A 14,854-nucleotide genomic window follows, 5' to 3' on the forward strand; every position below is an offset into this window, starting at 1 on the left:
GGCCCCTTGCTGTGGGACCTTGCCTACAATAGAGTACTCTGCCTTCCTCTTCCCCGGGGCTGCCACTCGATCTGCTATGCAGATGACACACTAGTGGTAGCTACCGGGGATAGCTGGGGGGACGTTGCGGCCAAGGTCGAGATGGCAGTGGCATGTGTGGTGCAGGAGATTACCGGTATGGGTCTTAAGGTGGCGGCACAGAAAACGAAGGCGCTTCTATAGCCGCGCCTCCGGAAAGTGCCACCGACCCATGTCCAGGTAACCGGGACTTCCGTCCTGGTGGGAGACCGACTTAAATACCTCAGTCTCCTACTGGATGGCAAGTAGAACTTTGGGCACCATTTTAAAGCCCTAGCCCTCCGAGTAGAAAAGATGGCGGCCGTGCTTGGTTGTTTCCTTCCAAACATCGGGGATCCGGACAGCAGGGTCCGCCGCATTTACATGAGTACCGTTAACTCGGTCGCCCTCTATGGAGCCCCTGTGTGGGCAGATGAGCTGGCAGCCTCGCGGCGCGCAAAAACACTGCTGCGCCGCGTTCAGCATAAAATGGCCGCCAGGATAACGAGGGCCTATAGAACGGTGTCCCATGCGGCGGCCTCAATAACGACGGGCTGGCCTCCCCTGAAGTTTCTCGCTCAAATGTATAAATACATATACAAGCAAGAACTCCGGGGAGTGACTGGCAGGTCCCTGGTACCGCGGGTCAAGAAAGCTGTCCGGATCCACGCCCGGCGGTCCATAATCGAGAGGCGGAATGCCCACCTCTACGACCCGAACACCTCAGGTCAAAGAACCATCGGGGCCATCCGGCCCTGTCTCGAGGAATGGCTAGACAGGGCCCAGGGCGAGATCACCTTCCGAATGACAGATACTCACAGACCATGGATGTTTCGGCAAGTACGTGCGTCGAATCGAGAAGGAGCACACCACATAATGCCACCACTGCACGGAGGAGGTGGACACGGCGCAGCATACCCTAGCCGAGTGCCCGGCCTGGGAAGAGCAGCGCCGTGTTCTCATTGACATGGTGCGCACCTCTCGCTGCCGACTTTAATCACTGAGAAGGTCGGCATGGACCGCAGTCGCCTTCTTCTGGGAAACAGTCATGTTGCAGAAGGAGGCAGCGGAGAGAATTCGCCGACAGGAGGCGGCAGCAGCTGAAGCTGCCGCCAACAATAGCGGCGACGAGGAGGAGGAGGAGGAGGAGAACAGACCCCCCTCCCCTCCGTCAAGGAGACCCACCAAGAGAAGAAGGGGGGCCCTTGCTTCTACCACCAGGTAGGTGAGGCCAAGGGGGGATGCCCAAGCGGGAGTTTAACCCGTTACGGCTACCCCCCCTCCCATCACATCACACATTCCCCCCCCTTAACAAACGGGACGGCAAGGCGAGGAGGAGGGACAACCAACGTCCCCCCTCCTTCCTTAAACCCATGAATGTGGATGCGTGCAAGGGCGGGGTCTCTGAAAGAGACACCTGGCACTAACAGAGAGAAAGAAAGAGGAGGGCTCGAGAACCTGCCGAGGAGAGAGGGGATGCCGTCTCGGGGAGGCCTAGGCTTATGGTAGGTTACGGTAGGTTAAGGTATTAACAGCACTGTCGAACGTGAACATGTGTTTGATTGAAAAACCTACCGTAACTTATCATAACCAAAAACTATTTGCTGTCGCCGGGTAAATATCGTCGCGTTGTCGCGTCGTCGCGTCGTGTAATAACGTATGTTGTCGTGTGCGTGTGTTTCTTTAATCGAGTGGTTTTTAATTGCCAACAGTGATTATTCGACAGTGATTGATAGTGATTAGTGATAGAGTCAGTTGGTAAATTTCTCATCTTATCGAGTGAGTGAATGAATGTGATTATGTTGAAGTTTATAAAAGAATACAGTTTATAAAAGAAAAAAGAACTTTCGATTAATTATTTAGAGTGAATCTCTGTCCCTTAGAACGTGTTATCTACGTTCGATTTGAGTGAAAATACGATTAGTCGGAAAATTCATTCCTCAAGAAATTACAGCAATGCATCGAACAAGGTAATAATAACTATTCTTTGGTGTTGTGTGAAAACAGATTTCGGGATGTCAAATAAACAGTGTTAGAGAAACTTCGCGAAAGAGAGGGGTTTTTAGTGGGTAAGGAGTTCCGAGTTGGTAATTCGACTTGGTACTCGAATCCCACATAACTCATCGGACCGCCCGGTGAGTATGCATAAAATGCATTTTCCCCTCTCTCGTAAAAAAAACAATTTAAAATAATAATAATTAAAGCGAAAATGTATAATAATAAAAAGTAAATAATAATTTAAGTAAGAATAATAATGACTTAAAGTGAGTAAGCAAATGAGAGAGAGAGAGAGAGAGTGAAGGAGAGAGAGAGAGAGAGAGGCAGAGAGAGAGAGAGAATGAAAATGTATGTATTCGCATGTGTATGTCTGTAGCGTCGCAGCAGGCGCCCCGCGTAAGCACCCGCGTCTGACGGTGAATCGCGCCACCCTTGCCTGCCTCTTGTATCCGACCCTTCATAAGTTAATTATTTCTTTTAATGATTCAAAAACTAAGCGTCGGACGAAATTTTGCCAAAGGAAAAATCGTCTTATAATTGACTCAAGAATGTGTCATTTTAAGGATTTAGGTTATTTTGAATCACCCTGTATATACAGGGTGGGCCATTTTAATCTATGCACCCAAATTTCTTTGTACCTAAGACAGATACGGAAAAATGATTCAGACAAAAGTTTTATGGTTTCGAGGGGGCCATAAGATGGTATCATTGGTTTGACCTTGAAGAGTTATTTGAAGGTCACATGAAGGTCACCTTTAATTTCTTAAATGGAACCTACTATTTGTCATTGCATATTCTTGTAGCTTATCTCGAGAGCTTTCCAAAACACTATAATTAAGTACTTTTTTGTTAAGTACTTTTTGAGTTATGAGGCTTGAAATAATTTCTTAATTTTACATAAACCGTAAAATATCTTGTAAAATATTCATTTTTCGATTATCTTACCTTAATACTTTTATGTACAAAATAATGAGAGGAATCAATTGGTGTAAAGAAAACACATAGTTGTTTTTAAGAAAAAATATGTAATTTGCAATTAACAATTCCATATTTTTTCTTAAAAACAACTATGTGTTTTCTTTACACCAATTGATTCCTCTCATTATTTTGTACATAAAAGTATTAAGGTAAGATAATCGAAAAATGAATATTTTACAAGATATTTTACGGTTTATGTAAAATTAAGAAATTATTTCAAGCCTCATAACTCAAAAAGTACTTAATTATAGTGTTTTGGAAAGCTCTCGAGATAAGCTACAAGAATATGCAATGACAAATAGTAGGTTCCATTTAAGAAATTAAAGGTGACCTTCATGTGACCTTCAAATAACTCTTCAAGGTCAAACCAATGATACCATCTTATGGCCCCCTCGAAACCATAAAACTTTTGTCTGAATCATTTTTCCGTATCTGTCTTAGGTACAAAGAAATTTGGGTGCATAGATTAAAATGGCCCACCCTGTATATATATATATATATATATATATATATATATAGACTACTTAAATAAAAAATAGGGAACATTGTTTTGTACCCTAAAAATTGGACTATTTTCAAACCGCTGAAACTCTTCGAAAAATCATCGTAGACAAACAATTAAAAAAGCATTTTGAAGCTTAAAGTTTCAACTTTAACGTGCAGTTGATAATTTTTAAAAACTTTTTTATCTTCCTAATTCTGCGTTTTAAAAAAGAACACACTGTTTATTTCCTTAAAATTATGTATTTTTAACACGCCGCAACTTAATAAAAAAAATTTTTTCGACAATTTCAACTCAAGTTCTGTAAATTACATTTTCCCTGCAAAAAGCTTTTTTAACAATATTTCTACGATTTTTTTGACCGAGCAATACGATTTTGAAAATAAATCAGTATTTTTTAGATATGATGTCGATACTCGGCGAAAAATCATCGTAGACAAAAAAACAAAAAGAGCATTTCGAAGTTTGAAATTTCAACTTTAACGTGCTATCGTTAGTTTTTTAAAATTTTTTATCTTCATTGTTCTGTGCTTTAAAAAAGAGCATTATTTTGTTCCTTAAAATTATATATTTTTGACACTCAGCAATTCAATAAAAAAATTTTTCTCGAAAAATTCAACTCAAATTCCATAAACTACAACATTTTCCCTACAAATTGCTTCTTTTTTTAATTTTCCTACGATTTTTTTTGATTGAGTTACATGATTTCGAAACCAACATTCTTCATAAAAAGAAGGACACGCGAGACTTAATTGAAAAGAAGTATGTATAATTCTAACCAGGAATGGGAAAGTTACTTTTTAAAAGTAACTAGTTATCGTTACTTGTTACTGAGTAAAAAAGGAGACTCGTTACCATTATTAGTTACTTATTTTTAAAAGTAACTAGTTACCGTTACCGTTACTTCAAAAGTAATGATTCGTTACTTTTCCCGTTACTTTTAATGCTAAAACAAGATAAAACTAAATAAAAAAATTTACTTTGGTAATATTATTTATTAAAATATTAATAAAAGCAATAAATTTTTTATTTTAAATTTACAAAACCGTAAAAAATTTAAAGAAATATAGATTTTAAAGCGCTTAACATGTAACTTCACATGTAAATAAAAAAGTTTTAATTTCCATTAAATTTATAAATACAGCTAAATTTACACTCTTTTTGTGCTCTCGCCCGATATTACCCGACAAACTTAAAAGCTAGCCAATCACATCCATTCTTCAGAAGAATGGAATAACTGTGATTGACCAATGATGTCATTAATCGCTTTTAGAGCAATAAATTTCATCTGAAGTATTATCGAATTTTATATGAATGTCGGTCGATGACTAAAAATTGAATATGACAGAAATACGATGTTATAAGTATTTTCAAAATATGAAAAATAACGATAAAGGTAACTGTTAAATTCGTTATGGTTACTAAAAAAATGTAACTACGTTATCGTTACAATTACAGAAAAAATATAACGCCGTTACGAGTTCGTTACTAAAAAAAAGAAAAAATTATAACGGTAATGGCGTTACAAGTAACGCGTTACTTCCCAACCTTGATTCTAACATATATAATTCTCGAGATCTCAATCTTCTGCTTGGTGACGTCAGTTCGGGAAAGAAAGAGATAACGGATATATCTGCGCTCTTCTACTACCCAAAGCTAGCCGAGCACCGGGCAGTGTATACAGACACGGCTCTTTCTATGTGTGCGCTGCTTCTTCTACATGTGTTGGCAGGGGACAGCGTCTCGAAACTGATATTACTGACATTTGGTCCCGCCCCGTGTTAAAGGGACTAGGTTCCCACCGAAAAGGGGATCAACGAACGAACGTTCGAAACAGAATAATAGCGACTCAAAAAGGAGTCGTTTATCTGTTTTTCGGGCCTTAAGATTCGTTCGACTCGAGTCGTTCTCCTCTCATCGCATGACTTCGGAAAGATATCATTGTTACGCCCTTTCTTTAACTCATCCTTCCCCGCGTGGACGTAACAAAAGAATTCAAAACAAAGATGCTTCTCGGACAGATTATCAGATCTAAACAAACGGCAATATTCTCGAAATTAATAGTGCACATACGCTCATTCGACATGTCACCCTCAAATGTTATCCGAATCGCAGGAAAAATATTATTAAATTCTCAGGAACAATAAAATAATCAACCTATTCCCACTCTCCACTGAATAGCGTTAAGTCTTGAACCAAAGAGCTCAGCCAATTAAAAATTTTAAGAAACGCTCCTCTTTCCAAAAGTCAACTTCCTTATCCCTAAGAAGAGAGTAATTGAAATTATTTTATTCGTTCAAGAAGATCCCTCCTATCCGATATGGAGGATGAATAATAATCTTAACATATGCGAGCACAAGTTGCAACGAGTTGCAAATTCTTTTCTTTAATCACAGTCGAGATTCAGTTACAGTCAGACACATCCATAGTTTAATATATGTATTTTTTCATTATACTGTATTATCACATTTTTGAGAGTCCAATCTTAATCTGATTCCAATTATATAGTCTCAAGGATTTTTTCTTGCGTCATGCAATTCAATCATTAATCTGTCATATCTCAGTGAAAATATTTTTGTTAAGATTTAATTGTGCATTGTGTGTAAGTAGATATTTATTCAAAACCTTCGAGTGGGATATCCACTAATGGATATCATTAGCCAGCTCTTCATGCTATAATTGCGAAGCTCCGACCTCAACCACTGCAATTTTATCGACACACTCGTTCTTGTGATGCCAACAAGTAGTGAGTAAAATTGAGTAATTCTTTGTTTTTCTCCTTTCGCCTATCTTCGCATGCAAATTAAAACAGTTTTTCTTTTTATTTATTCTTGCTGAATGTTTTACTCTTTTTTTATTGATCACTTTTTGTTTTACTATTCATCCATGATCACAATTAATTATTAAACTTCTCTATTCTTCATCTTATTTCCTGTCATTTATTTCCGCACATTCCTATTCCTTTATCTTCTCCTTAATTTCCATGAATCTCTAAAAAGTGGTTTGTGATTAAATGCTTTTATTTTCCTTTTAATCGCCGAGAATCTCTGTAAAGTGATTCGCGATTAATTCCTTCATTGCCGTTTTAATTACTGTGAATTTCTATAAAAGAATTCCCAATTACTCTTTAATTCTTATTTTCCTTTAGTTTCCTTTAGTGTGCTTTTTCTGATTTATTCAGCGAGAATTCATGGTTTTTCATATTTATATCTTGTTTCTTTCCTTACTTAACTTTCCATTTCTACTTTTCTCTTTCATTTTCCTATAATTTCCTATCTTCTTTATATTACTTTTTTTTCTTTATATTATTTTCCTTTATATTATCACTACTTTTTGAAGGAACTGTTGGAATAGATGAATAAGTTTTGAGCTCGGACTTGGCGAATCTCTTATCATAATTTTAACATTGTATCTTAACTTAAACCTGTGTTTCAGCGAATTTAGAAAATTTTAATTCTAATTATAACACATATGCGCAAGCGACGAATTTTCATATTTCCTTTAATGAATAAGCTTACCTTTACTCATACACTCATTACAGTTTCATATTTATCTTATTTCTTATATTTTATTAATTATATATTGTAATAACCAGTCAGAACCTAATTTTTAACATAATTTCCTCCCTATGTAGTCTGACTGATGACCTCCGAATCAATGTATCATCCGCGGAAATATAACACACATACACATACACACACAGACACACTCATATATAGTTATGAGAACTGTTATATATTTGTTTCATTCTTTCTTTATCTTTTTAAATAATATATTGTATTTTTAATTTAATTATTAAACCCGTTCTCTTCCCTGAATCCCGAGATCGCACTAAGTGCCGTCCCACGTCCTCTCGACGTGATAAAGACGTGATAAAGAGGCTTAAAGGGTTTCGATCGTCTGAGGCGTTATGATTGGACATAGTCCACTAGGGGCGGCTCGAACAGGCAGGGCTCCGAACTGAGAGCGTCCATTGCATTCCCTCACATCCCTCTCGGCGAGGACGAGAGTGATGCCAGATTCCGGCTCTTCAGTAGCATACGGTAGCATGGAAGGGATGACGTATACAGCTTCGTATCATGTCCATTTCCGCTCGGCGATTTCGGGCGGTGTCGGATAATTGAAAGAAATAAAAGATGATTCTCTCTCGCTCGAACTAACGCCGTCAACGATACGACATTCAGCTCTATGAATACGCGTAACAAAACATGAAATAAATAAAAAATGTTCGAGTTCGAGTCTCGGCTCATTCCCTGATGTTTTCGATAAACCTGCATAAAAGGGCATCCTGCTCGTATGACTTTGATCTTGACATGTGTTGTCAAAGTCATCCTCCTGAGTAACATTCCAAAGGTTTTAGACGTCGGTCGTTATTTATTAAAAAGTTATAGACAAAAACAGTTTTATGAATTTCACATAATTTTCGGACACCATGTACAATAATAGACCTAGATTTTAATAAAAATAACTGTTATAGATACAACATACATTTTTGACATTGTATACATAGGTTTGCAACTTTCCACGCGAAGCGAGACCCACCCCGCACCATACAAGGTCTATTTATTGTACGGTTCCACATAGGTTTGCAACTTTCCTAAAGCGAAGTCCACCTCGTATCACCCATTTGTTATCTTCTCCACTCACGATTATCAGCGTACGCGTTCTAACATAAGTGGACTTCGTTTTACAAGGAAAATTGCAAACCTATGTGAAATCGTACAATAATAGACCTCGTTTCGCACTGACTCAGGGGTGGTGTGGGGTGGACCTCGCTTCGCGTAGAAAGTTGCAAACTTGTGTGGAATCGTACTTTTTAATAAACAACGATCGATGGCTAAAACCTTTGGAATGTTACTCAGAAGGATGATCTTGACAACATATGTCAAGGTTAAAGTCATACAAGCCCCCTTTTATGCAGATTTACTGCCAACTTGTACGTTTTCCTTTTTTTAAGGATGTATTGGATGGACCGTCTGTCTCAAAAGTTAATCCAAAATATCAAAAAATTAAAGTTGGGCAGAATACGAATTCTAATTGATCAAAAATTTTTTAAAAATCACGAAATCATACTTCAAAGTATTCTTTAATATAAATAGGTCTTAATTTCCAAGAAAATGTATAAATTTGTATATATTTCCCAAAGAAACTTTTTTAATCTTAAAAGTTTTGGAAATGATTGTGCCCTAAATTCAACATAAGAAAAATAAAATTATGGAATATCAATTTATCATAAAAAGCGAATAAAATATATTTTCAACTGTTTTTTCAATTAATAAAATTCATTTTTATAGCATAGAGTGTGGTGAAATATTTTTATTAATGATGGAAACATTAAAAATAATTAATTAAAATACGATGTAAAATGCGACAACGCCGCAAAAAATTTTCATTTATTGGAAGTTGGCAGCAATTCTTTCCGTGTCAGAACTTTCGGAAGTCAGGTGTCGGCTGTCAGATACGTCGATTCGTATAAAAAAAAAATAATTACTATTTTTCCTTATGTCGGAATATAAAGATGGAAAATATCGTTGGAAAGGGAAAATAGTTAGTGAAAAAGTATTTTATCAAAGAAAAACACAAGCAAAATTGCAATCGTCCAAAAATGTCTCATTGTCAGTCAAAAACGATTGAGGTTAATGATGAGGCTCAATGTGAAAATCTCGTTACTGGAAGACGTATTATTAATATTTCAACTCTTACCAAAGGCCTTTGGTGTTGTTCTTGTAAAAAATGTCTTTCTCTGGATTTTATTGAGAAAGAAATACGAGAGGGATTTTGCTCGAAATTGACTGTGCGATGCCACAAATTGTCTCTTACTGAATATTGTGTATACGGACAAACAATACAATACTAAAGATGAAAGAAGAGCACGATTTAATGTCAATTCAAAAATGGCTTTAGGTAAGTGTTTCAATCTGTTTTAGCATGGTTTATCAGGTGAAATTAACGTTAGAACTAAATTGGTATTTATTATTCAGGTGTCACTCACAGTGGTATGGGATGGTCCGGACTCTGTAAGCTATGTGCATGCATTGATTTGCCAGTATTTGATTTTAAGACATTCAAAAGATATGAAGAAGAAATAGGAGAAGCTACAGAAGAAGTGGCAAAAGAAAGTTGCAACAAAGCGGCAGACTTGGAAAGATTACTTACAATAGAACACGCAGAAGAAATCCAAGCACAATTGTAAACATTTTTCCATGATTCAATTAGCTCTCATTTTTACACTATCACTGGTTCTAAGCAGTTCCAAGATTATTTATATTAGTTTCAAGATATTTTTTGTATGATATTTTATAATTAATTGATATTTTTTTAAAATCATGTTTCAACTATTTCAAATTAAGAGGATGCCGGAGTCGCGGCCGAACTCCAACGAGTAGGCGCCCTCATTTTAACATAACTAAAAGCGTCGGTACATTACCAACACTTATAGTTATGTTACCGACAGTATTATCTAGAGTAGAAAGACATACATATTTTAGAAAGAGCAATGTGAAATACAAGCTTTTTTTGTATTGTGTTTAATTGTATTTATATTGAAACAAAAAATATGTTGCATTTCTACTGCTCTATCGTCTCGCACAAGCAACGATTTTAGAGTATAGATCTGTCTTTATTGCATACACATATTTAAATACAATTCTATCATTGCTCTCATTAGCTATGTCTCTTTATATATATAATAAAAATATATTGTGAAAATATTTATAAATATTACTTATAAATTTTATGAATATACGACATTACATCAAACAATTTGCATAATACATTTTATATTGTTAGTTTTTGATTATATCGATTTAACAAACGTCGTACATAAATTGTAATTTGTAGAAAGTTATATGCAAATATCCTTTTTATTATATGTACAGAATGTCGCAGAGTACTATATATAAGCGCTTGTGAGAAGCGCAGTAAATTGAACAAAAAGGTCTCATAGCATTTTACAATTTTCGTAATAATAATAGAAATTTAAATAAAATCGGAAATATGTATCTGTGTGTGTGTGAGAGAGAAAAAGAGAGAGAGAGAAGCATTCGGCCATTCGAGTTATCGCATGATCCAGCGTGTCAGGGCTTTTGTCGGCGCGCGGCAAGGGGAGGGACAGCGCGGCGCGGCGATGACGGTGTAACGAGTGGCAACGGCGTGCCCCGCTGTCCCTTCCCTTGTCGCGTGCCGACAAAATGTTCAACACGCTGGACCATGCGATAGCTCGAACGGCCGAATGCTTCTCTCTCTCTCTCTCTCTCATTTTCTCTCACACACACACGCAGATACATATTTCTGATTTTATTTAATATTTCTATTATTATTACGAAAATCGTAAAATGCTATGGGACTTTTTGTTCAATTTACTGCGTTCCTCACAAGCGCTTATATATAGTACTCTGCGACATTCTGTATACATACAATAAAAAGGATATTTGCATATAACTTTCTACAAGTTACAATTTATGTACGACGTTTGTTAAATCGATATAATCAAAAACTAACAATATAAAATGTATTATGCAAATTGTTTGATGTAATGTATATTCGTAAAATTTATAAATAATATTTATAAATATTTTCACACTACATTCTTTGCCTCAAAAGCATCGAAATAATAGATTTATATCGATAATATAATGGGCCCCTTCATCGCCCATTCCCGTGAGACGCAACCATAATATGTGTATTCTTTTCGTCTCTCCGATATATGGAAACGAGATTGAGGCATCTTTCTCTAACGATATTCATTAGAATATCGTGATCAGATATGATAAATGTAAAATATGATATATGAATAACTTACCATTTTGGAAAAGGTAATTAATTTTCTGCCATAATTTAAAAAAAAATGTTGCTTCATACATTTTACACATTATTGAAATATTTTTCCTTACAAGGATTTCCTTCTAAGGCCATAGTTTATAGTAGTGTAGCGAAAGCTGCAGCATAAATTTCACAGCATATGCTATCAGGTTGTTAAAGCTTTTTAAATATTATATTATTTGTAGGCAACGGCGATGAAAGTAATTTTTTTTTAGGCACCAATTTATCATATGTACAGCCGGGTAGGCTATCGTACATTCGAAGCTTGGTGTCATCAAAAAAAATCGCCAGAAATCACTATAATTTGCTCCAATAATTTGTTAGCTTTTGTCGCTATGTGACATGCTGCAATTATATAAGAATTATCGAAATATAGCACACTTTCAAAATAAGAATCATCTCTTATGACGCGTAAAAATCGGTCCAATGATTCATCTCATCTGGATTTTTATTCTTATCAAATATGCCTTTTAGTTGAGGCAGTGTCTTTATGATCTCTGAATTAAATTTCGTTTAAATTTCGCTACCAGAATGTACATGCAAATCGTATCTGATGTAAAACATTTTTAGTAACCAGCACACAAATTAAGATCGCTTCTCGAATTTTTATTTAAATAACCAGCATACAAATTAAATTAGATCGCCTCTGAATTTTTTTTGAATAACCAGAACACGAATTAAATCGCCTCTGGAAGACTTTTCGAATAACCAGCACACGAATTAAATCGCCTCTGGAAGACTTTTCGAATAACCAGCACACGAATTAAATCGCCTCTGGGTCTTTTTCAAATCAGCACACGAATTAAATCGCCTCTGGATGTTTTTTTCTTTTGAATAATCAGCTCACGAATATATCGCCTCTGAAATAAATATTTTAATAACTAGAGCGCACATGCAAACCGCATCTGGTAATAAAATATTTTTAAAAACAACCAGCCCACGAATAAATCGCCTCTGGATTTTTTTGAATAACCAGCACACGAATTAAATCGCCTCTAGGTTTTTTTACACCAGCATACGAATTAGATCGCCTCTGGATTTTTTAAAAAAATAATCAGCTCACGAATATATCGCCTCTGAAATAAATATTTTAATAACTAGAGCGCACATGCAAACCGCATCTGGTAATAAAATATTTTTAAAAACAACCAGCCCACGAATAAATCGCTTCTGGATTTTTTTGAATAATCAGCACACGAATTAAATCGCCTGTAGGTTTTTTTACACCAGCACACGAATTAGATCGCCTCTGGATTTTTTAAAAAAATAATCAGCTCATGAATAGATCGCCTCTGACATAAATATTTTAATAACCAGAGCGCACATGCAAACCGCATCTGGTATAAAATATTTTTAAAAACAACCAGCCCACGAATAAATCGCCTCTGGATTTTTTTGAATAACCAGCACACGAATTAAATCGCCTGTAGATTTTTTTACACCACCACACGAATTAGATCGCCTCTGAAATAAAAAAAAAATAATCAGCTCACGAATAGATCGCCTCTGAAATAAATATTTTAATAACCAGATCACACATGCAAACTGGTATGAAATATTTCTAAAAACAACCAGCCCACGAATAAATCGCCTCTGGGATAAATATTTTTTAATAAGTATTTTTTTAATTAATAACTAGAGCGCATATGCAAACTGCATCTAGTAAAATATATAATCTGTACGTGTATATATATATATATATATATATATATATATATATATATATATATATATACAGGGTGAGCCATTTTAATTAACGCACGCAATTATTTCGGAAACAAAGCATTTTAGAGAAAAATGTTTCAGACAAAAGTTTTATGGTTTCGAGGGGGCCATAAGATGGTATCATTGGTTTGACACTGAAGAGTCATTTGAAGGTCACGTGAAGGTCACTTCAATTTTTTTAAATGGAACACCCTATATATTTTTGCACACTCTTGTAGCTTATCTCGAGAGCTTTCCAAAACACTATAATTAAGTACCTTTTCGTTAAGTACTTTTGGAGTTGTGAGGCTTGAAATAATTTCTTAATTTTACATAAACCGTAAAATATCTTGTAAAATATTCATTTTTCGATTATCTTACCTTAATACTTTTACGTACAAAATAATGAGAGGAATCAATTGGTGTAAAGAAAACACATAGTTGTTTTTAAGAAAAAATATGGAATTGTTAATTGCAAATTACATATTTTTTCTTAAAAACAACTATGTGTTTTCTTTAGACCAATTGATTCCTCTCATTATTTTGTACGTAAAAGTATTAAGGTAAGATAATCGAAAAATGAATATTTTACAAGATATTTTACGGTTTATGTAAAATTAAGAAATTATTTCAAGCCTCATAACTCAAAAAGTACTTAACGAAAAGGTACTTAATTATAGTGTTTTGGAAAGCTCTCGAGATACAAGAGTGTGCAAAAATATATAGGGTGTTCCATTTAAAAAAATTGAAGTGACCTTCACGTGACCTTCAAATGACTCTTCAGTGTCAAACCAATGATACTATCTTATGGCCCCCTCGAAACCATAAAATTTTTGTCTGAAACATTTTTCTCTAAAATGCTTTGTTTCCGAAATAATTGCGTGCGTCATTAAAATGGCTCACCCTGTATATAAATATATATTGTGTATAACTTACATAGAATATTTTCCACGTAACACGTTGTAACGCTGTTTTCACGCAGCTTGTTACGCGTACGATTGTTACGGCGCCGCGCGACAGCGAGTATCTATGACGCGCAATACGAGAAAGAAAACGCCTTAGAGTATAATGCCTTAGTGTGCGCATACATGTATACTGACGTATACTATTACACGCGAAATGGAAGAGAAGGATGGTACGAGATTGTCTCTCCTTGTCACACAAACCGATTCTAGCGCCGTCTGTCTCGATATCGAGCAACTAATCTACGGGTCTGTTTTACTCTTTTGCCTCGATCTCACACAAACACATATGCACAAAAATTTTCTGCACAGAAATTTTTTTTACTACGCTTCTAAACGCATTTCTGACTGTTCACTTATATTCCTTCAGGAAATTCCGAGCTGAGTGTGCTCTTATTTTGTACGTACAAACTACAAAACGTTTATATTCAGCTAATATTGTTACGAGTTGATGTCAGAAGCCGATAAGAAAACTAATTTTCTATTTTTTCTTTATTTTAAACATAAAATGGTTCACTCTCATATTTCTTGCTATGTGTAATTTAATTGTGGAGAAGTATTTATTATTCTGTGCAACTAATAAAAAGTTTTCTGTGCACAAAATTTAGCGGTAATACAGGAAGGTCCGGCATCCTCTTAAGCCCATATCAAATTTAACGCTTCTCAATAATTTTCTTTTGCAGAGGGAGAAATATCAAGTCATATCGCTGCTGTATCATTCTGCTAGCTTATTTATGAACATGTGTGAGGTAAATTTAGTTTTTTTTTGCAAATAAATTACAAATATTTGTCGTGCTTAGTGCTGTTATCTAATCGTGATTTTTTTGCAGAG

At 35.6% G+C, this 14,854-nt stretch overlaps 3 protein-coding genes across 3 annotated transcripts in view; all 3 read left to right on the forward strand.

The window, feature by feature from the left end:
• Window positions 1–14,854, forward strand: part of LOC145962677 (uncharacterized) — a 90,588-nt gene that overhangs the window by 28,030 nt on the left and 47,704 nt on the right. The window lies entirely within an intron of this gene.
• On the forward strand, window positions 373–1,023 carry LOC145963238 (uncharacterized). Its single transcript, XM_083084968.1, has one exon. It carries the CDS (start codon window positions 373–375, stop codon window positions 1,021–1,023), a length of 651 nt encoding a protein of 216 aa, XP_082941094.1.
• On the forward strand, window positions 9,141–9,728 carry LOC145963240 (uncharacterized). The gene is made up of 3 exons (XM_083084970.1): window positions 9,141–9,329; window positions 9,463–9,552; window positions 9,597–9,728. Exons 1-3 carry the CDS (start codon window positions 9,141–9,143, stop codon window positions 9,726–9,728), a joined length of 411 nt encoding a protein of 136 aa, XP_082941096.1.

The sequence above is a fragment of the Camponotus vicinus genome, unplaced genomic scaffold, assembly GCF_025532165.1.
Source record: "Camponotus vicinus isolate PSW18456_S1 unplaced genomic scaffold, iyCamVici1.0 SCAF_12, whole genome shotgun sequence".
NCBI classification, from domain to species: domain Eukaryota; kingdom Metazoa; phylum Arthropoda; class Insecta; order Hymenoptera; family Formicidae; genus Camponotus; species Camponotus vicinus.

Bases quoted from the DNA above. Each gene is read 5' to 3' on its own strand.
- LOC145963238 (XM_083084968.1), top strand. From the start codon at position 373: ATGGCGGCCGTGCTTGGTTGTTTCCTTCCAAACATCGGGGATCCGGAC.
- LOC145963240 (XM_083084970.1), top strand. From the start codon at position 9,141: ATGTCTCATTGTCAGTCAAAAACGATTGAGGTTAATGATGAGGCTCAA. The intron at 9,330-9,462 runs GTGCGATGCCAC...AATCTGTTTTAG, and splicing joins GATTTTGCTCGAAATTGACT to CATGGTTTATCAGGTGAAAT. The intron at 9,553-9,596 runs GTAAGCTATGTG...TTTGATTTTAAG, and splicing joins TATGGGATGGTCCGGACTCT to ACATTCAAAAGATATGAAGA.